The sequence below is a fragment of the Tauraco erythrolophus genome, chromosome 12 (assembly GCF_009769465.1).
Source record: "Tauraco erythrolophus isolate bTauEry1 chromosome 12, bTauEry1.pri, whole genome shotgun sequence".
Taxonomy (NCBI): domain Eukaryota; kingdom Metazoa; phylum Chordata; class Aves; order Musophagiformes; family Musophagidae; genus Tauraco; species Tauraco erythrolophus.
The window spans coordinates 19,447,798-19,470,038 of NC_141476.1; the positions used below are offsets into that span (position 1 = coordinate 19,447,798).

At 55.3% G+C, this 22,241-nt stretch overlaps 2 protein-coding genes across 2 annotated transcripts; both read left to right on the plus strand.

Moving 5' to 3' along the window:
• Positions 1 to 806: 806 nt before the first annotated feature.
• On the plus strand, positions 807 to 16,684 carry DAG1 (dystroglycan 1). The gene is made up of 2 exons (XM_009986542.2): positions 807 to 1,136; positions 14,276 to 16,684. Exons 1-2 carry the CDS (start codon positions 855 to 857, stop codon positions 16,682 to 16,684), a joined length of 2,691 nt encoding a protein of 896 aa, XP_009984844.2. The 5' UTR covers positions 807 to 854.
• Positions 16,685 to 18,534: 1,850 nt separating this feature from the next.
• On the plus strand, positions 18,535 to 22,088 carry NICN1 (nicolin 1, tubulin polyglutamylase complex subunit). The gene is made up of 6 exons (XM_086619086.1): positions 18,535 to 18,705; positions 19,192 to 19,365; positions 19,665 to 19,778; positions 20,230 to 20,301; positions 21,575 to 21,679; positions 21,846 to 22,088. Exons 1-6 carry the CDS (start codon positions 18,535 to 18,537, stop codon positions 21,885 to 21,887), a joined length of 678 nt encoding a protein of 225 aa, XP_086475212.1. The 3' UTR covers positions 21,888 to 22,088.
• Positions 22,089 to 22,241: the final 153 nt, after the last annotated feature.

Here is a 22,241-nt window from a genome sequence, read left to right on the forward strand (position 1 = left end):
GTGGGGATGGGGAGGAAGCAAATGAATGAGGAAGACAGCAACGTGAGGGAGAGCTGGAGATGTTTCTTGGCAGAGCATGGGGATGGGTGAGCTGTGCGAGCTGCAGGGAGCTGGACAGCGGGCAGCACCGTGGGACACGGTGTGTGCGTAGCTTACTCCAGTCTGATTTTGAGGTGCATGTTGCTGACCCAAAATGAAATCTAAACACACTGGCTAATGCCAAAAGCTGGAACAGAGAGAGGGCCTGGCTCATGGATCAGAGGAGCAGAAGCATCTGTTTTGCATCAAGCTGTCGAGATGGCAGCTTTGGAGCACCAGAGGTTTCTTGGGGTCTTTGTGTAGCATAACTGGCATTTGAAACCCCAGCTTGCCTCGAAAGGTCACCTATGACCACAGTACTCTCTTGACTTCGGTTGTACTGCCCAGGTGCCATCTTCCTCCTTTTGGCTATCTCAGGATGCTGTGGCTCCAGAGCAGCAAAACCACAGTGGTGTCGTGGCAAAGCAGGAGGATCTTATTTCTCTAGAGATGCTGTACATCAGAAAAGGAACTGAGAAGCTCTTGCTGTCTTTGATGGTAGTGGTAACTCTTGCAGTTAAATCAAAAAACTGAAATGAAGAGGGTAGGGTGGCAGGTAGCCCTCAGTCCGTTGCAAGGAGGGAGGTGTGTGTTAGCTGGCTGGCTCTGGCAATTAATGTGCTGATTGGGTTCCCTTTGTTTAACCAGGTTCCCAGGACTCCTAGGATGAGGCTGCAGTGAAGGACTGGCGGATCCCCTGCCGACGCTGTGGTGCCTGCAGACTCCCTGTGGTCCCCTTTCCCGCTGCAGCACTGTCGCCGAGGCCGCCAGGAAGAATGACTGTTGGATGCCTACTGCAGCCCCCTTTCCTGGGGAGGACTTGGCTCCCCGTGCTGCTTCTGGCGGCCTCTGCTCACTGCCACTGGCCCAGCGAGCCAGCAGAAGTGGTTCGGGACTGGGAAAACCAGCTGGAGGCCTCCATGCACTCTGTGCTCTCGGACCTCCGGGAGACTGTGCCAGCCGTGGTGGGCATACCGGACAGCTCTGCAGTGGTGGGACGCTTCTTCAGAGTCTCCATCCCCACGGATTTAATTGCTTCCAATGGAGAAGTTGTCCAGGTGAGAAATGCCATTCCCTGAGGCTCGTTTTCAGTTATATTCTTGCAGGAGCCGAGCTAGTCACCCCACTGACAGGCTGGGTGGTCCTTAAGGTAGGACTATAGGAGAAGAATTTAAAAAAAAAAAAATAAAATTAAAGTCCTCACCTCATCACGAAGTTCCTTTCTTCTATAACGAAGAGAGGGAGAGGAGACTTCTCTCCTCAGGGATGACTGATCGGGTTTGTTGGCCATATTTAAACTGTTGAGGTACTCTGCCCCTGAAACAATGGGCATGTTCCTAAGGAGATGTTTCTTTGGGATGTGGAGAGCCACAGATTCCCTGGGACTGCTGCTCTGAGGCTTGGGGAGTTTGCTTCGCTGTGGTAACAAAACATTTGTGGACAAATAGACCTTGTTCTGTCAGCAACGCTCAGGGCTGCCTTTGGCACAGTCCCTCCTGACCTCATCCTGGAGTCCTCTTGGGAAAGATGGGAGCCTTTCTCTTTATCCACCTCACCCCCATGCCACTGGCACTGCAGACACCTGAAATCTGAGTTTTGGAATCTGTCCTGAGGGCAAAAAGTGTCAGAGTAGCCAGGAGGAGGGTGGGGACAGTGCCAAACTGCAGGCTTGCTCATCTCTGGTCCTTTCCTGGGAGGGTGCTGAGAAGACAACTTCTCAACTTTGTTTGCTTGCTTGGATCATGCAGAGTTCAGAAAATTCTGTTCTTAAAAAACAGAATTACCTTCCAATCTTGGGGTATTTTTTTTTTCCAAAGAGTAAAATTGAAAAATAGTTTTAAAAATCCATTTTTAGAAAACTTTATAAAAAGACAACCTTTTGGTGTGTCTCAGAAGATCAGAGGGAGATGGAGAGCAAGTCGGGAGAAAGCCTGACATTGCAGCTTCTCCTCGAAGGCAAGTTTGTTCGAGCTCTGTGTACTGTCACACAATTATCTCAATCCAAATACGTGATCTCGCTGGCTCCAGCGAGGGTGCCGGGACCGTGGCGTGCCAGTGGTAGGCAGAAAATCTGAAGAATGCATCTGTTATTGACAGACTGTTGGATGGGGAGGAGGAAGGTGGTGGGTGAGTCCCTGGCTGGAGGAGTCAGGGAAAGGGACGAGCTGGTTTCAGAGCAAAAGCTGTGACATTTAATGGCCTCTGCGGCCGAGGAGGCTGGTTGGGACGGGAGGTGGTGATGCCTGTCCTGCTTTAACCACCCTGCCTCTTCTCCGAGCGCGGGGCACCTACGTAGCACTGGGCTGCAAGAGACTTGATGGGTACGGTGAGCCCAAGATCTCGTGTTATGGAAATGATAACTTTGGTTTGGGATTTTGCATCAAAATGGCTTGTTCTGGTCTGTCTAATGGCGACGTTGATGGCAAGAATGATTTTCAGTGTTTGTATAACGCCGCAGCTTCCGCTTTCTCCTTTTCCTGGCACAAAAATCGTCTGATGGCTCCGGTAGGTGCAGGAAGATCCTTCGATAGATTATTTCCACCCCACCTGATAGCTTCAAATAATACCCTGACCACTTTGGCGTTGAGATGTGCTTGCCAACACCAACAGATGCCTGAGGAGACACAAACGGACAGGGCTGGAGCAGGACCTGACAGCTGCTAGTTGTGTGTAGTTCAGCAAACGCTGGGAGCGATTTTCACGCTTGTCCGTGGGCTTATCCGTGTGCACGTTGCATCTGTTCACCTTGAAATTGATTTTAAAAGTGCAGCAGGCTCCAGGGCACTGTTAGCAGCCTCCCTTGGCCGGTGTATCTGGAACGTGTCTCCCTTGCAGAGAACACGCGTTGGCTGCTGAGCACTGACGACCTTTGCTATGGGGATTTGATTCCTGGCAAGTGAGAACTGCGTAGGCAATTTTGGGTGCTGGGGTGCATTTTTGTTTTACTGGAAAGTTTCAGGGCAAGATGTCCTGATCTTTTTCTCAGGCTGCCTTGCGTTTCTCAGCCAGAGCAGTAAAAGCGTAATATTTCTGGATCTTGCTAACTGGTGTATTTAAACCCTAATAAGAAAGAAAAAGGGCTGTGCCCTTTGAGGTGAAGCAATGGGTCAGAGTTTACAATGAGATGTGGTTGTCTATACTCAGTCCTCTTCCATTTCAAAGAAATTAGGTATAATTTCATTTTTTTAAAAAGCACTGACAGCTGATGTCCCCAAGCTCCCAGCAGCTTCCCGTCTTGGAGCCTGAAGAAGGTGCGATTGCTTCATTTCTAGATAATTCCCACTGATTATTTCTAGGCTCTGTTTGTATTGTGGTGGGGATCGCCTTGAAGCTGCTTCTCAGATCCTCTCCCTGCTTGTTAGCAGATTCCAGCCGGCTGTAGACAAAATATTTTTTCTCTGCAAACTTGGTTGTGGGATGGAAACAACGCCAGGAATCTGTAGCATGGTGGAGGAGTGCCTCGCGGGCATGTGCTCCTGCACGGATATGCGGGCTCCGCTCTGCGCGTAATCAGGTACATGCTCCTGGGAGCCGTCGCTGGCGTTTCCCTGCCACTCCCGAGCTGCTCAAGAACAGGTGAGATTTTAGTTAAGTACAAAAGCAAGTTCATTCTAACACGTTCAAGCTGCAAAGGTGGACACGCAGAAAAGAAGTTAAAAAAAACCCAAAACCCTACCTTGTGTCTTAATTTCAGAGTCTCGTTTCTGTGTTGCTCAGAACCAGCTGCCACCAAGGGCTTTGTGGCTGTTGTATCTCATGGCTGGCGATTAGAAACCCCCTTCACTGGTGCCTTGGTCAGGTATTAACAAGTCTGCAGGTTGAAGGTATTTGAGGTGTTGAAACTGGTGGCAGTTCAGTGCAGATGCTGCCCTGTAGCTTCCTGGCTACAGCAAGGCTTCTTGCTACAAGATTGCTCTCCTGGTGTCTGCAGGTGTCTGGGAAATGAAAATTCTTTGCTGCACCTTCCCAAAAGGGTTAACAGCACCTTGCAGCTCTTCCTGCTGCCTTGTTTGACGCCAAAACCTTGGCGTTCTTGCAAGAGTTCAGTTAAAACATCCGATCTCCACGTATCGTACGAACCGCTTGCCGTGCAGACGGGTAGCGTGAAGGTGTGCAGGTTCCCACTGGCTCTTGGCAGATGCTGGCTGGGAGCAGGATGACTAAGGACATGGGTGCTGGTACCCTCACCAGAATCAGTGATTGTTGGCCTGATGATCTCCTTACTCATTTCCATCAAGGACTGCGTGGTCTGACCTGTTACCTCTCAGCTGTGTCCTGTTGTTGAAGAACAGATCCTGCTCGGGCCGAAGACCAGGTGGATTTCCCGTTCCTGCTACTTCTATTTGAAGCTGCTCCAGAATTTGACTGCTCTGATCAAAAATGCAGCTTCTAGCCTAAATTTAGAGATGGCTAGAAATATTTATATGTGCTGCCCTTTAGCTTAAATCAGTTCTACCTTCATAATATTTACTTCCTTTATGTATTTATAAGTGACAGGCATATTCCCCTGTCTTGATTTTATTAGGTTAAGCAAGCCAACCGCTTTAGACTTTTTCACAAAATAAGCTTTCTTTTCCTCTCCTCATCTTTGCAGCTGTCTTCTGCACTTCTTCCACCCTGAGTTTATTTTTCTTATGTTTGCATGACCATAGATACACAAAATACTCTAGATGAAATTTTACCAAAGCCTCCTATAAAGGCATCAAAACTTCCTTTTCTCTTCTATAAATAACCTTGTTTGATATATCCTACAATTGTTTGCTTTTCCATGTCTGCCTTGCCTTGCGTCAGACATCTTGCCATCAGCTGAAACATCCAGATCTGTAGTTTTTCTGTTTCCAGCTGTTGAGGTCCCAGAAGAGGATGTTACCTGAGGTGCGGGGTCGTTGATTTTGCACTGCTGATCTTGGGCTCCATGAGGTCTGCTAGTCTCGTCTCTTAGGATTATCCCATTTTTCTTGTATGAAAAGCTAAGCCTCCCATTGCTGTCCAGGTGACAACACAAATAGTCAAGGTGAGGACAGTGGCACTAACACCGATGGCACCTCTGTCAGCATTCAGGACGGTGGCTGTTGCAGTGGCTCTCTGCTCGTCCCACCGGCAATGATGCCCTGCTGCAGATTGGGAAAGCTGACACTGGGCTTGTCCACGAAAGAAAAACCACACAAAGATGGGCATTTACGTGGCGATTACCTCCATCCCGCACGCAGGACGCTGACGTGACTTGGGGCAGAACCTGCTGTAGAAAACATCTGGCATCCCCAAGCCTGCGAGAAGGGCTTTCTGACTCTGAGCCGTAGGGGGAGGCTGCGGCGGCGTTTCTCTAGGCTGGGTGCAGTGAACAGGAGACACCTGGGCTGCAAACGCCTCTCCAGAACCACCAGGCACTGCGCTCTGATCCCAGTATTAAATACAGTCACTAACTGGTGTTGCTGTGCTGATACCTGCTCCTTTCCCTTGGGATGCAGATACATACAGCTCCCTCCAGTACCAGTGTACCCACAAGGTATCTGAGCCCTTGCACAGTCTGATATCCTCAATGCATGTGCCGACAGTATGTAAAGGCACGCAATTTAATGGCTTTTGTATAAGGTGGCTCTATAAAGTGTGCTGGAAGGAGAGAAACTCCTGGTGTGCGCTACCTCCCAAGGCACATCCCTGCTTGAGCAGGAGATTTGCTGCATCTTCCTGGAAGATATGTAAAGCTGCCAACCTGCCTTTGTCCTTGGAGCGTTAGGTATGGGATGGATCCCATGGAGCAGAACTGCTGCTCAGGTTCGTTAGCCAATGCTAAGGAGAAGCTTTCAGGTGAGCACAGCTAAGTCTTCCTCTTCTTGGCAGTGTCTTGGCTCCTGATTTTTTTTTTTTTTTTTTTTTTTTTAATTCACAAATGCACGGTCTCACCAGGGCTTTGTTGGGAAGACAGATAAAACACGTAGCGGGGGCCCCAAGAAGCTGTCGCTGTATGCAAACGTAGCTGGTGGCAGAGTGATTCGAACAACTGAACTCACGTAGCTGGTCTACACAGTGCAGCTCTGCGGAGGGTTTGTGGGCTTAGTGGAGTGTTGGGCATCAATCTGGGCAAAAAGGAGTCCAGCTTTCTAAGCAGGAGCCTGATTTTCCAATGTCCTATTTACCACCTGTTGAAGTGGCTTTTATGAAACAACTTTACCCTCATCAGACTTCAGAGCCCTTGTTTTATAAACAGGATCCGTGGAGATCAGGTTGCAGGAGTCCTGACTTGGAGTACCTGCTGTCAGGGCTGTGCTGCACGTCTCGCCCTGCGCTGTCCCCGGAGCAAAGGGCTGGACGTTTGGCAACTGGCCAGCAGTGCCAGGACATGCTCAACTTCAGGGAGCAGAAACACAAAATACTGATTTTTATTTTAATTTTTATTTTTTCTTTTGCAACAATCCTTATTTCAAAGAGTTTTAACTCAACGTGAATTTTACTGAAGTGGCATTTCTCAAAGGAGGAAGTCGAGCAAGTGTCGCAAGGCTGCGTCATCAAGCTGGGGGTCTTAAAAAGCTCTCTGTGTAGAAGTGTTTGAGCTTCCTCTCATCCCTTGGGGTTCCCAGTTTTCTTGGGCTTTCAGCTCACCAGAAGGTGCAGCAACAGCAGCTGTTTACAGGGGAGGGTGCTGGGAGAAGTGGCAATGCCTGGAACAGGTCCAGGCAAAGGACTTCTTGGGCAGGGCTTTGCTGAGCTGCCACGCTGCAATCTTAGCGATAAGATGAGCTGATAAGATTTCTGCTGAGGGCCGAGGGGGCAGCTTATCTTTTTTCCTGCACCCAGACCGAGTCTCGGGGAATTTGGCATTCTCCGTGCACGCTTAGTAACAAGCTCTGAATTTGGAGGAGTGGAAAATGTGACTCAATCTAATTATAAACTAGCTTTTCAGAAGGGCTGGGAAGTTCCTTGTTTTGTCCTGCTCTTATGGGTTGTTGCCCTGAACATCCGGGGAGACTGAGGAATGTGCCGGTAAGGAGGATCCCACAAAGGAGCCGACCTGAGATTGCGGGATCTGGCTCGCCTTTCCTTGCTGCACTCTTGAATGCCAGCTTTCCAGCAATCTGCTGATGGCAGGAATAAATTGCTGGGGCTGGTTAGCACTAAACCCCCAGCACTTGGCATCCCTGCCGTGTGGTATTTTTGCTTCCCTTTGGCCTTTCACTTATAAAAAGTCGTGCTGAAAGAAGAACCCAACTGAACTTTTTTTTTTTTAAGCTGTTTGAGGCTTTTCCTGCCCCGCGCTCACTCGTCGAACAAGGGAGAAAGCGGGGTGTGGGCAGCCGGTGCTGACCCCAGCCCTGGCGCGGGCGGGCTGCGCCTTCCCTCTCCAACAATAAGGCTAAACAAATCCTTCCAAGCTGCTTGCATGAACTGATGAAAGGAGGATTTCTTGGGACACTCAATGTTTTCTAGTGACCTCCCAGTGAAACAGCTGTTGTGTTCCCTTGCTCAGGCAGAGTGGGACGCTGAATAGTGTCCTTATAGCCAACACAGAGGCGCATCTGGAAAAGAAGCCGTCATGGCAGGAGTATGCGAGGGTGGCATGAGCTTGGGCGTAACCGCTCATCCTGCGCCATCGCGAAGCCATTTCACTGATGGTAAAGAAGTTGGTGAGACAAAGCACGGCTCTTCGGGCGGGCTGCGGCCGCGCAGCACAGCCCGCTGCATGCAGCCGCAAAGGAGGAGAGCGGGGGGGTTTGCTTTCTGTGCATGAGGCTTCTCTTGCCCGCTCGATGGCTGGGAAATGCAGATTAGCAGCAGACACATAAACCTCTCGTTCGGATTTGCACGAGCGTGTAAAAGTATAGCAGCCACTTCAAGTAGCTTTGCTGCCCGGTCCTTCAGGGACTGGAGTTTGAAGTCGAGAGCCAGGACCTTGTGATAGAGCCTCTGCAGCCTTGCTCTCCCTTAGCTCGGCTTTCTGAGCTGAAAGGTTTGATTTTACTTTTTTCTCAAAGGCAGTCACTTTGGTGCACGGAGACGTGCAAGAAGAGCTTTGCAGGGCTTTCGCGGGGTCCGGCTGAAAAGCAGAGTTAGTTTAACCGTCCTGACGTACTCTGTGCTCAAAGGAAGCACCAATTACCGGCTGTTCCCATATAGCTTTCCATCTCTGAACAGAGGTGGTGAGCTCCTGCTGGTAATGAAGGCTCGGGTCACTGAGGCTGACGTACTTCTGAGCACCACTGTGAAGCCTCTGGGCTGTTTTTAGACTTTCAGGGGCAGATGCAGCTGCATGAAATGTCCTGGAGCAGCTTGGTTTTGTCTGTGAGTTCCTGCTCCTTTGGTCCGAGGCCTGCAGCAGCTCAGAAGAGCGCCGTCTGCTGAGGATACCCAAAAGCTCTGGCTGAGGATACCCAAAAGCTCTGGCAGGTACCACAGTCCCCTCTGCATGGAAGAGCATGTGCTGCAGTTCCTCTCTGCGCCAAGTAAATGCAACTTTCCTTTCCTCAAACTGAGCTTTCCCATCGTGCAGTGGCACTGTTGCTGTGTCCGGCGAGCAGAAGGCTCCGAGAGGTGCCCATCTTCCTTTCACCACTGCTTCCTGGGCCTTGTGTTTCTAGGCAAGACCTGCCTGATGTCCTAGACTGCAGTGCTTATGTATTTAAGGAAAGAAAGGGGGATATAAGATTGGAGGCTCCTTCTTGCATTGTCACCTGGTTGCATACAGACAAACCTCCTTGTCAGGGCTGCTCCTTGGAGCCCAAGCCTCGTAGCTGTTGCGGTCTGAGGATTGTCCAGCTCCTGCCCTGAGCCATCTTTGTGTTGGTGAAGAGGGACGCACCCGTTGGACCCACAGGCAGAACCCACCTCCCAAAAGAAGACTCCATCCTCTGACTCGGAGCCTACAGACCCCATGTTCTCATCATTTCTTTCGGCTCCAGGTCAACTGTGCCAGCACCACGAATCGGTTTCACACGCACCCCAGTGCTGCTGGAACCACGGGCCGTGTTTGAAACCGATGTCTCTGGTCCGTGCGGGACGAAGCAGCCCAAAATCTGCCTGCCTACGTATCTGGTTTGGGGCTGAGACCGCCTGTTGCTTCTGCTGCCGAAACCGCCCGGTGCTGCTGCATTAGCAGGGGATTAAGATGAAGTTTGGGCTTAGGCAAACAGCTTAGGTTTGACTCTTTCTCTGCAGCTATATTTGCATTTGAATCATTTCTCCTGTGGTACAGTAAATTGTCATCAGTAATTACACTCCAAATGAAATCCCTGGCACGGGGTCGGTCTCTCAGCAACAGCTGGATGTGAGAAGGGGGTGGTGGGAGATCTGGCAGAGCTGCAGGAGGATCTACTCTCACCCCCTGCCTGAAAGCAATCGGGGAATTTTTTTAGGACTGATGTGAAGGGGCACAAGAAGGAGCTGAGTCCCTGGTGAGTGCCTCTGCCCACAGGAAGGTCTGGCAGCGTAGCTGGTGAGATCCCATGGGATACCTCCAGGATTTCATAGTGCTGTGCCAAAGGGAGGGTGACCTGTGGCAGGATCCTACAGTACTTGTCTCCTTTTTGGAGGATTCATGGGGAGGAGGAGGACTAAATACTAGGAGGATTAGAGGGCACTCTTGTAGGCAAGAATGCGGTTTTTGCCTGAATTCCCTCGGAGGCAGCAGTTTTGCTCACTGCTCCATTTGCTTATCTTTGTCTTGTTGGCTACAGGGCTTTAAGATCTAAGTTTAAAAAAAAAAAAAAAAAAAAAAAACCACAAATCAAACCGAGCTATCTTCTTTCATGAGCTGACTGCTCTTGGCTGGCCTAAAAATAACAGGCCATGTATCTCTGAAAGGACTTTGTGAACAAGGTCTTCAAAGCCAGCCAGACCACTCTGTGTATTTAAAATCGTGAACACGGCTAATTTTTTAATGGTCTTCAGTACGCTGCCAGGCTTGTGTAATCTTTACCCGATAAGTATTCATTTACAATTATCTCAAATAATGGGAAAACAAAGGCAGCCTTTTTTTTTTTTCTTGAGCAACGGAAGAGTTATTTTGAAAACCAGACCCCTTGAGGGAAACGGCAGGGCTTCAGGCTAATAGTTATTGCGTACATATAAAACAAGGAAACTTTACATGAAAACTAGAGATCCCGAATCATTAACTATGCGTAGCCTTAACAAATACGATTCAAAGCAGTATCTGAAGGAAACAAGAACAGAGTCCAGGGTTCCTCGATCCCGGCTTCACGCCACCATGAACACAGCAGCGACCGTGACCGGGACAGACCTGCGCCGCCGAGGGCTCCGCTGGTTAAAGTTCCTTTAGGAACCCGTATTTTTATTCAGCCCGATAACCGCTTTGATTATCTGCTCTAATCTTGCAGGGCTCTTCATTTGTGATGTAACCACGTATGACTTTTTGCTGCCAGGGCAGTGTTTAAAGCAGAGCTGTGGCATTAAAGACTTGTTGCCTTCCTAAAGATTTCCCAGGGGAGGCACAGGCATCTTCATGGCGTAATACACAAATTTCATTTTCCAAATCACCTCTTGCAGAACCCTTAGGAACAGTCCACATCTCTCACAGGTTGAATACAGCTGAACTAGCTCAGCTCCTTTTAAATCGAGTTTAAGTGGGTTTATAAATGTTTTGCAGCCATCGCATCCCTGCTAGAACAAGTTGTCCCAGTAGGTGATTGCCTGGCCTGTTTCTGTTTTTCAGGAGAGCTGAGTTTTTGGTGTGAACCTGTCTAGCAGCAGTTTCATTTTCTAGCGTGGGCCTTTAGGAACGTGAGCTTACATGTAAACTGTAGGTTAAAAATGGTTTTCCAAGTAGAAATACCCAAGCTGGCCTGTGCCTCCCTCGCTGTCCTTTTTGCACGTGGGGTTGGCCGCCTTTCCTAAGTGAGTTTGTCTGTCAAACGCAGGAGGAGAGACAATCGAAGAGAGAATCACCTTGTGACGTGAGATTAAAGGTAACGCTTGTGGTACATCTCCTCAAGTCACGCACCGTGCTCGGGGAGGAGGGAGCAGCAGAAAACCCCGGCTTGCGGGAAAGCTCCGTACGGAGTGTGCAATCCTGTAATTAAGGGCTTTTGCAGAGCACACCGAAGGGGAAGGTTTGTTCCAAAAGTAGCCTGAAATTACACATTCGGTGTGCGTTGAACCACTCGCTATTAAAGTTTTTATTCTTTTTGATTGTGTAAGCCTCAATAACGCTGCGGCTTTATCCTGGCTCCTTATGTTTCTGTTCCTAACGTATGCCCAGCCGTGCCCTTCCTCCTCCCCGCTGGGCAGGTCAGCGGCTAATTTTGGCATAAGGGGATAAAGAGCAGCACCATCCAGCTCCTGCTAATGTAAATGCTGGATCGCACTGAGTACTGTCCTGGCATCTCTGTTTTTAGAGGCTGTGATGAAATTACACTTTTTTTTTTTTTTTAAAGGAACACAAATGCATGTCAGCCCTTCTGGCTGGGCAGGAGCAGACCCTGCCTTTGTTCTCTCTTGAGAAGCGATGCCAAGGAAGGACAATTTGGTCCTTTGTTCCCTGTGCCCGTCTCAGGTGAAGGGCTGCTATTCCTTTGGGCTGGCTAGGGTAAAAGCAGCTCCTGTTCTTGCTGCGGTGGGAGGGTGAGCATGTGCTACAGCCCTGCCAAAACCCCCTGTTTTCTGCCAGACACGTGGGTAAACAGCGAGGCTGGGTGGAAGGACGTTCACCTCTCAGCACCTTGGTTTGGGTGGGATACATTGGGGTATAGGGCCTGGGGGGTGCCTTTCTCCAGCTGGTGTAAGCAGGAATCTTAATTTCCTGCTCTCGGATATTGCTGCTGAGGAGTTAACTCAAAGCTGCTCTAACAGCTTTAAACTGTGCTCTATAAACTGTACCCAGCATGTGTCTCATGATGTGCTCTCCAGCTTGTCCAGGCTGGCGGAAAGTGGGGCTGGTCCTTTGCAGAGGAGAGGAATGAGGGTGTTGCCTGTGTGGTCGTGGCTGAAACCCTCTACAGCTCTTGCACAAAAGCTTTCTTATGCTGCTCTCACCAGAAGACTTTCGGGTCCTATATTATCCTTACAGAGCTGCGCATCCAGAGCCTTTGGTGTGCCAATACCCACAGCGTGGGGCTAGTCTGAGAGCCCAAATGTGCTGCCTGAATCCTGCCTGCAGCCGGTGGGGTGGGAGAAATTCCCAGGACTCGTGCTCTGCCCAGCCCTGCTGCACGGCCATTGCTCTTGTCTGTCCGTCCCAGGGCTTTCCCCAGCAGGACCTGCGGCTGGGCAGGTCTGGTGAGCCCAGCCCCAGCTCTGTGCCCGCTGCCGGACTGCAGGCATGCTCCTGCCAGGCAGATTTCCTTGTGAGGCTCCTCACCCAGCTTTGCCTTTGGATAAACTATGAAATATGTATGAGCTTTACAGAATTGCAGAGTAGTAACCAAAGCGCCCTTTCAGGAGGAGAGCTGGAGTGCAGCTCTGCACTGGATTGCAGCAAGCCCAGAGCCTTGACCAGGCTGCTAAATGTGTCTCCGTGGGCCTCAAAATGTCCGGTTTCCTCTGGGTGTGGGGGGAGATACCTCATGGTGAGCTCTGGAAGGCCCAGCTGGGGCAGGCAGTGTGTGAGATCCCACTGCCTGTGGGGTGCTGGGGTGGGAGAGGTGGCAGTGAATTCCTGGGGAGACACTTTCCAAACACCTCCGAGCCCAGGGTGGGTTGTGAAGCTCAAGTTATTTGCCCTGGGCTTCGTACAGCCCCCAGAAATGTCACAGCCCGCCGAGCTGGCAGCGGCACCCCTTCCACTGCACAGCCCGAGCGGTTCCCCTGTGCCTCGTGATCAGCGAGTGGCTGTAGTGCAGACAGACAGACGTCAGTTGCTGGCAACAGGGAGACTGGGGGGTTCGTGTCCACCCTCTGCTACAGCCCAGGGCGGGACGCAGGAGCACCCTGGGCTCCCACATGTGTGGCTTTCCCCTGCGCAGGGAGGGGAGCGCCTTGGTGGGGTGTCAGCCATGCTGGTGATGTTTTGGAGAGGACCGGGGTCTTTTGCACAAGAGCACAATGGCCAGGGGATGCATGGGTTTGGACCTGGGCTGGCTGGGAAGGGGATCCGAGGTTGGAAGAGGAGGGTGGGCTCAGGAAGTTACGAATAGATAAATTGAGAAGCGACAGTGGCTGGTGAGGTTACTGCTGGCTCGCTCCTCCTCTGGAGCATACGGAAATGCCATCGTTGTGTACATTGCCCCTGTGGTATAAAAAAAAAGTGTAGCTGTTGACCTAAACGAGGTGGTGAATAGCATGTCGGAGTCCTGAGGTGCCCGCAGTCTGGGCCAAAGCCACACGTCGTTTCTAGTCTGCAGAAGCAAGTTGTTAGATGGAAGCGAAATCCTTCGCTTTAACGGAACTCTGAGTATAAAGCCAGGCTGGCGCGCCGTCCTGCGTGACGTCCAGCAGCGCTCCAGCCGTGTGCCGGGTCCCCGCCTGCCCGCACCGGCCATGGCAGCGCCGTGCTGAGGGGACCAGGTGTAGGGTTTGCTCCCCTCCGTCAGCCCTCACCGTGCCGTTCCTCTGGCAGCACGAGAGGTGGCTGTGCCTTAAGCAGCTGTGTAGCTCGCGGGATTTGCTGCTCCGTGTTGAGAGCTGGTGTGGTCCAGCCAGGCAGGGGACCCCGAGCCATAGCTGCCCAACTTCTGGCCCCTCCAGCTCAGCCTGGCTGCTGGGGGCAGCGGGACAAAGCTGGAATTTAACAGAGAAAACATCTGTTCTGCTGAGCTGCTGGAGCAATGGGCTTGCAAAGCATGATCAGGTGAGCAAAGCAGCGAGGCGGCAGGGATGGGAGACGAAGAAGGAGCAGGAGGAGGGCAGTTAGTGGATCAGCTCTGTGGTATCATGTAACTTCACCCTCGGCTTTGTAGCCGTCCCTGTGATGTAAACTCCCCTCCTGCCCTTGGAGAAAATGAACCACTTGTGCTTAGTAGTTGCACAGCAAGTGCTAGAGAGCCAGTGCCTGCAGGCAAGGGACCTTTGCTGGACTGATGATCTCCTGTGGCTCCTTAAACCATTTGGGACAGTGCATCCTGCAGAGCTCATCCTTGCCACCGTGCGGAGAAGCAGACACAGGCAGCCCTGCTCTGGCCAGGATGTGTCTTCCCCAGTTGTTACACTTCAGACTTTTTCCTTTAATCCTTTAAATAAAGCATTATTCCTGCTAGAACCTGTCCTAATTCTGTATTTCTAAAAGCACCTTCTTCTCTTTCTTATTTGGTAGATCTCCGAAGCTGGGAAGGACTCCTTGCCTTCTTGGTTACACTGGAATGCAGAGAGCAGCTCCCTGGAAGGGCTGCCCCTTGACACGGACAAGGGCGTCCACTACATCTCGGTGACCACGCTGCAGCCCTTCCCCAACGGGAGCTATGTGCCGCAGACCACAAATGTCTTCTCCATTGAGGTCCACCAAGAAGACCACAACGAGCCTCAGTCGGTGCGAGTGGCCACCCAGGACACGGGTGACGCAGCGCCGTTTGTGTGTGGCTCGGAAGAGCCAGTCACTATCCTGACTGTCATTCTGGATGCCGACTTAACAAAAATGACACCAAAGCAGAGGATTGAACTCTTAAGCAGAATGAGAAGCTTCTCGGAAGTGGAACTTCATAACATGAAGTTGGTTCCTGTTGTAAATAACAGACTCTTTGACATGTCAGCCTTCATGGCTGGACCGGGGAATGCAAAGAAGGTAGTGGAAAATGGGGCCTTACTCTCATGGAAACTGGGATGTTCTCTGAGCCAAAACAGTGTCCCCAACATCAGCAAGGTGGAGGCTCCAGCTAAGGAAGGAACCATGTCTGCCCGCCTTGGCTACCCCGTTGTTGGCTGGCACATTGCTAACAAGAAACCTCACCTCCCAAAGAGGATGCGGCGGCAGATCAACGCCACCCCTACGCCTTTGACTGCCATTGGGCCGCCCACCACTGCCGCACAAGAACCGCCAACCAGGATCGTCCCCACGCCAACGTCGCCTGCCATTGCACCTCCCACAGAGACGACGGCACCCCCCGTCCGGGAGCCCATACCGCTGCCGAGGAAGCCTACGGTCACCATCAGAACGAGGGGCCCCATCGTCCAGACGCCCACTCTGGGGCCGATCCAGCCAACCAGGGTAGCAGAAGGCACCGGCACGGCCTCCGTGCCGATTCGCCCCACGATGCCTGGGTACGTAGAGCCCACAGCAGTGATCACACCGCCCACAACGACCACCAAGAAACCGAGAGTCTCCACTCTGAAGCCAGCCACGCCATCCACGACGGATTCTTCCACAGCGACGACGCGAAGGCCTACTCGAAGACCCAAAACTCCCCGTCCGACGAAGCCTCCCAGCACGACCAGATCCCCCATCTCCAAGCTGACAACGGCCTCCCCACCAACCCGTCTGCGCACCACGGCAAGCGGGCTCCCCCGGCCCTGGGAGCCAAACGAGCCACCCAAGCTGACCAACCACATTGACAGGGTCGACGCGTGGGAGGGCACCTACTTCGAGGTTAAAATCCCGTCAGATACCTTCTACGACAAGGAAGATACCACCACTGACAAACTGCAGCTGACTTTGAAGCTGAAGGAGCAGCAGATGATAGAGGAGAACTCGTGGGTGCAGTTCAACAGCACGAGCCAGCTGATGTACGGCATGCCGGACCACAACCACATCGGGAAGCACGAGTACTTCATGTACGCGACCGACAAAGGCGGGCTTTTTGCTGTGGATGCTTTCGAGATCCACGTCCACAAACGCCCGCATGGGGACAAGTCTCCGGTGAAGTTCAAGGCCAGGCTGGAAGGAGACCACAACGCGGTGGTGAACGACATCAATAAGAAGATCATGCTGGTGAAGAAGCTAGCTCTGGCCTTTGGCGACAGGAACAGCAGTACCATCACGGTGCAGGACATCGCCAAAGGCTCCATTGTAGTGGAGTGGACGAACAACACGCTGCCCCTGGAGCCCTGCCCCCGGGAGCAGATCCGGACTTTGAGCAAAAAAATTGCGGATGACTCCGGCGGGCCGAGCCCGGCTTTCTCCAACGTCTTGCAGCCCGAGTTCAAGCCACTGAACGTGTCGGTGGTGGGCTCCGGCAGCTGCAGGCACATCCAGTTCATCCCCGTGACGAAGGACGGCAAGGTGATCTCGGAGGCGACGCCGACGGTGGCAGCAGGCAAAGACCCCGAGAAGAGCAGCGAGGATGACGTGTACCTGCACACAGTCATCCCCGCCGTGGTGGTGGCCGCCATCCTCCTCGTGGCCGGCATCATCGCCATGATCTGCTACCGCAAGAAGAGGAAAGGGAAGCTGACCATTGAAGACCAGGCCACCTTCATAAAGAAAGGCGTGCCCATCATCTTTGCCGACGAGCTGGATGACTCCAAGCCTCCACCGTCTTCCAGCATGCCCCTCATCCTCCAGGAGGAGAAAGCCCCACTGCCCCCACCGGAGTACCCCAACCAGAGCATGCCGGAGACCACGCCGCTCAACCAGGACACCATCGGGGAGTACACGCCGCTGCGGGACGAGGACCCCAACGCGCCGCCCTACCAGCCTCCCCCCCCCTTCACCGCACCCATGGAGGGGAAAGGCTCCCGCCCGAAGAACATGACCCCATACAGGTCCCCGCCGCCCTACGTCCCCCCTTAACGAACGGGAGGCTCTCAGGGGAGAAGGGGCCTCCAGCTCCACGCCAGTGCTGTCTGTGGGCCGGCAGCCCCCTCGCCAGCCGGGAATCCGAAAAGCCCAGCCCGCTCCCCAGCAGGCCCTCCCCGGCTGCGCCCGCCGCACCGGAGCGCTCGTGGGACTCGGGGGGACACTCGTTTTATTTTTGCCTAACAAGCTTTGGTTTTATTTTATTCATAGAAAAAATTCTCGGCTCAAGCACGCCTTCCCGGCGGCTGGGCTTCCGGCCGGGACCGGGACGGCGGGCAGGGAGGGGGGACGGGACGGGACTGGGACGGGACGGGATGGGTCGGGACGGGAGGAGCAGGCAGCACTGGGGTAGCACTCTGGGTCTCCGCTGTTTGCCTTTAACACTAACTGTACTGTTTTTTCTATTCACGTGTGTCTAGCTACAGGACGTAACATGAAAGGTAGCCTAAAAATAATTAAATTCAAGGGACTTTCTGAAGTCAATGTTTTAAGTTTTTACATTTAATCTGCTGTTTACCTAAACTGGGATGTGTAGTTTTGGGGAGGGGGAGGGCAGTGCTGTGCTGCAGGCAAGCTCCTGGGGCGATTTGGGGCTGGTTGGGGGGGCCCTGATGGACAGCCAGCCTCCTCCTCCTCCTCGGGGGGATCGGCTTCTTGGTTCGGGGTTTGATTCTTCTGTTATTTTCCTTTTTTTTAATCAAAGAAATCCTATTTTTCTCACGCATTATAGAATAGTCATCAGTTGAGTCAGACTGGCCTGGGGTACCTTTGGCTAAGCGCGGGGGCAGCTGCCCGCACCACGGGGCGCAGCGCTGTGCCGGGAGGGTGAGCCAGGCCCCGTGCCGCGCCGGCTTCTCCGCTTCCCGGCAAGCGCTGGGGTCGGGGTGGTCTTTTTTAAGCAAAATTCCGTCCCCTTGAGGTGTTTTGGCAACGGTGGGGTGTTTTCTCCGTAGTGCGGTGCCGTCTCTTTGCCTCAACTCCTCCTTGAGAGCCGTGCCGGAATGGCCTCAGTGGTGCCGGGATGCTGTTGGAAAAGAGAAAAAGTTTAAAAAAATTAAAAAAAAAAAAAAAAAGGAAAGAAAAAAGTGCCAGGAATAGTTAATAGTAAAAAAAAAAAAAAATCAGTGAACTCTCAAATCTAATTTTTTACTAAATTTTTGATACAGCCTCAAATTGTTTTATTAAAAAAAGACTTAAAAACCGGTGTACCGCTGCCAGCAGTTTGTACGAGCTCAGCTCCCCGGTCCCAGCTCGGAGCCGGTTCGCCTGAGCCGCGGGGCCACCCCCGGCCGCCTCTTCCTTCACTTTCCAGCCATTATTTTTCCCTCCTTGGCGCTCGGTCGCTTTGAGCATGGATTGATTTTGTGTTTTCCCTCGGCGTTCTCTGGGGTGCGTTTGGGAGGGAGGAGGAACGACCCCTGTGCGGCGGCGGGGGGCTGCCGGCGCACACCGAAGCCATACCCACCGCTCCCGCGGGGGCTGGTGGGCAGCCACCCGCGCCGTGCTGCGGCCGGAGGCCTCGCCGCCGCTCACGGGGGGCTCCCCCGGGCCGCTCCGCTCGGTGCCGGCCGTGCGGGAGGCGAGGGCCCGGGGGTGCCGCTGGTGCTCCGGCTGCGGTTTCCGCGTTGTGTAAAGAAGCGTCTCGAGTCAATAAAGCGTGTGCTTTACTACAGCCCTGCCTCTGCCGACGGGACCGCGCAGGCTGCGGAACAGCCCCGGGCGCGGCGGGAGCGCGGCGCGCCCTGGCGGCGGGAGCGGGGGTTCCCGCTTCCGGACGGCGCGACGCGTGACGCCATCACGCACGACTTGGCGCCGCCCAGGAGGGGCGGCCGCGCTGCGCCGCCATGTCGGGAGCGGCGGGGCCGGGGCAGGGGCCGCCCGCGGGGCAGGGCCGCTGCCCGCTGCCCTGTGCCCCTCGCCCCGCCGCCGTGCTCCAGCTGGGAGGGGGCGCCGAGCCGGCGCGGCCCGGCGTCGCTGTCATCGACCTCCGCTTCCCCCGCGGCGCCGCCGCCGACGTGAGTGCGGCCCGGCCCGGGGCGGGGCGTGCCGGGGGTGGTGCCGGTATGGGGGGGTTCCCAGGGGGGTGCCAGGGGTGATGCCAGGGCGGTCCTGGTGTAGGGGGGAGGGTGCCGGCGGTAGTGCCGGTCCTGGTCCCGGTCCCGGTCCCCGTCCCGGTCCCGGTGCGGGAGGGGGGGTGCCATAGTACGGGGCGGGGGATGCCGGGGGCGGTGCTGGTACCGGGGGGGATGCCGGTGCTGCGGTATTACCAGGGGCAGCACCCGTACCGGTGTGGGGCGGGGCGCTGGGCGGGGTCCTGGTGCCCGTATGACGGAGAAGGATGCAGGTGCCCGTCCCGGTAGCGGGGGTGATGCCGGTGCCAGTACCGGTACGAGGGCAGGGGGATGCCGGTGCCAGTACCGATGGGGGAGGGGGTGTGGCGGTGCCGGTCCCGGTACGGGGGGTAGGTGCCGGTGCGGGGGCTGAGGCCGCCGGTCCCGCAGGTGCAGGAGATCGTCTTCAGGAACTTCTACACAGCCTTCCTGAGCGTGCGGGTGCAGCGCCCCGGGCCCACCGGCTCCCGCCGCTGGGTGACCTGCCTGCGGGACTACCGCCTGATGCCCTGCCCGCACACCGAGGAGGGCTCCCAGGACTACTTCTCCCTCGGCCGCCACCAGGTCAGCGTGGCCCAACGACGGCCGTGGCTCCCGGTCCCTGGGGCCCAGTGCCGATGCCCCGCCGGCAGTGGCGGGCCGGCCACCGCGGTGCCCCTCCTGCCCCTGCTAGCCCTTCTCAGCGGCGAGGGTCCCCGTGCTGGTCTGGCCCATGCAGCTGCTGGGAGGTGACATTTCCCTCCAGCTCCTTCTGTCTGGGGTGGGTTGGGGTTTTTTTGGAGGAAATCTCCAAAGCTGCCCCAGAGCAGCGCCAGCCTGGCCAGCCCCTGCGGTGCCAGCTCTCCCCGTCCTTGCCCCGGCAGATGCTGTGCGACGTGGACCAGGTGACAGCGGTGCGGTTCATCCTGCGGCAGCCCTCCCCAGTCTGGCTCCACTTCACCATCGAGGAGCTGCAGATTTTCTCCCCTGGACAAAAGGTGAGCGGGTGCCGGTGGTGGGCAGGGGGTCCAGGACAGGCCACCAGCCCCAGCCCTGTGTCTGGCATCGCTCCCCGCAGCTCCGGGAGCTTCAGGCTCCCTCCAGATGACACAGGGATGTGCGTCCAAGTCCTTGTCCTCTGCTGGGTCACTTGGGGTCTCCTTGTGTGCTGGGGGCTGGGGGAGGGACTGCTCCAGCCAGCCCCAATCCTGCCCATTTCAGCGGTGGTGGTTTGTCTGAGCAGTGGGACAGAGCTGGAGGTTGCTGCAACAAATTATGGGTTGCAAACAACCACCCAAAATACAAAATTCCCTTTAATGACGGTGAAATGACACTTAAATCGGTAGCAATATAAATATGGGTGGGCTCCAAACTGCAGCACGCTGCGTGGTGTGAGAGGTGGAGGTGGGATCGGGGACACCCTTGCGTGACCCTCTGTATCTGTTTCAGAGCCCCCAGAAGGATTTCCCCTCCTGGCTCTCCCAGCTGACCCCTCCGGAGCAGCCAGCCAGCCTGCACGGGGTGAGTGATCCCTGCTGGGGTATCATGGGGAAGGAGGGACCTGCGTGGGGTGCCAGCTGCAGGCGCGAGCGTCCCTGTTGAGGCTGCCAGCCCCATCCCTGCCCCGTCAGCTCCAGGCCCCCACCAGGAATAGCTGTGGAGCCCCGAAATAACCCACCTTGCGCTGGAATTAGTTTGCAGCGTTCAGAAGAAAAGTATCTCTGTGGGGATGTGGGATTTGAGGTGACGCTTCAGGCCACCTGCCCTCTAGGCTGGGGACAGGAACGGCCCCGTGGGTGCAGCCAGTGGGCGGGACATGTGGGGATGGGGGGTCCCGGCTGGTCCCCAGTGCTTTGCAGAGGGTGCACTCCAGGGAGTGTGTTCCCCAGCCGGAGTGGCATGCAGGAGCAGGGGGGTCACAGCCACGGTGCATGTTTACAGCTGCATCTGCCTGGCCAGTGGCCTTTGGTGAGTGAAGTCCGGGCAGAGCAGTGCAGGGGCGGGCAGCTGGCTCACCCACGGAAACCTGCTGAATCAGCCACCGGCTCTGCCTGTAGGAGCTGGCTGGGCCAGGAGCAGTGCCATGCTGCCCAGCACCTTTGGGGCAGTTCTGCCACCGGGCTTTGGTGATACGGTGCTTACGCCAGTGTCACGGCAAGGCTTCTGCCAGCTCCGGCAGGTCTCAGAGCTCGAGTCCCTGCCCAGCCATCCGTCACACCGGGGAGGACACTGTGTTCCCTTGTGGATCGCTTGGATCACGTCCCTCTTGGCAAGGGGTGGTCCGGGGCAGATGCTGGAGGTTGCTCTGGGCTTGGCTGTTCCCAGCATCACCACGAGGCACCCACCAGCAGCTCAGCGCCGCGGGCAGGGCCGGGCAGGGGAGACACGGCACGGAGCTCCGTCCCAGCCTGGGGAGCTGCTGCTGAGCCTGCCAGACCCTCCTGGCTGAAGGTCCCTGGGGGACCCGGTGCCTGCAGCGGGGTTTCTGTCACCAGCCATGGTGACAGCACTGTTGGGAAACTCTGGACTATGCGATTAGGTTTTTAATCATTAGCCAGCGATCTGCTTTCTGTCCTCACCCTGGACACCTGCCAGCAGAGACGGGCCATGTCGGCACCATGGCACCCGGCGCTCAGGGTCACCTGTTTCCCCAGCTGCTTGTTTTCGAAGAGCAGCGATAGTGCCCAGCTCCCCGGGGGGCACAGCCATCCAGCCACACCGCTGCCTGAGCTCAGGGTGAGCCAGCCCATCCGTGCCATCTCTGCTCCACAGCATTGTTCCCGCTTCTTTCCAGGAGCTCCCCGACCCGGAGAAGGTGTCGACAGAGGTCCAGCAAATGTGGGTGCTGACGGAGGTGATCCGGGCTCGCCAGGCAGCTGCCCGCATCGGGCGCTTCGACGTGAGTCCGCCAATCCTGCTCGTGGGGGCTCCGGCCTCACTGCATCACTGGCAGAGCCGTCCCGGAGGGGCTGTTCCCAGCAGGATGGGGTGGAGGTTTAGGGTGGGGTGGTGGCCCGGCAAAGCGATGGTGCTGTGCAGGGCCCGATGGCTGCTCTCTTTTCCAGGTGGATGGCTGCTACGACATCAACCTGCTCTCCTACACGTGAGCCCCGCCAGTGCCGGCCGGAGGGAGCTGGCTCTTCCACACTCCCAGGGCCCAAGAGGACTCCTGCGCTCCCGCATCAGCCTTCGTCCCTGCGGCCCTGGGGGGTTTCCAGGCCCTCCCCCCACCTCTTCCCCGACTGCTCCTGTGCTGGCTGGTGGCAGTGGGCAGTGCTGCCGCCCCATAGCCCCCCGTGAGCCGCTCCCAGGCCGGTGCCCTGCCGCTGCCGTGGCTCTGCTCTTGGCACGTCCCGTGCTGCTGCTCCCCGCTGCGGGCAGCGCCCGGCTCCCCCAGCCTACCTCTGCCCCGGGAAGCGGCCCCGGCCCTACCTGCAGCACGAGGCTCCCGCGGACAACGG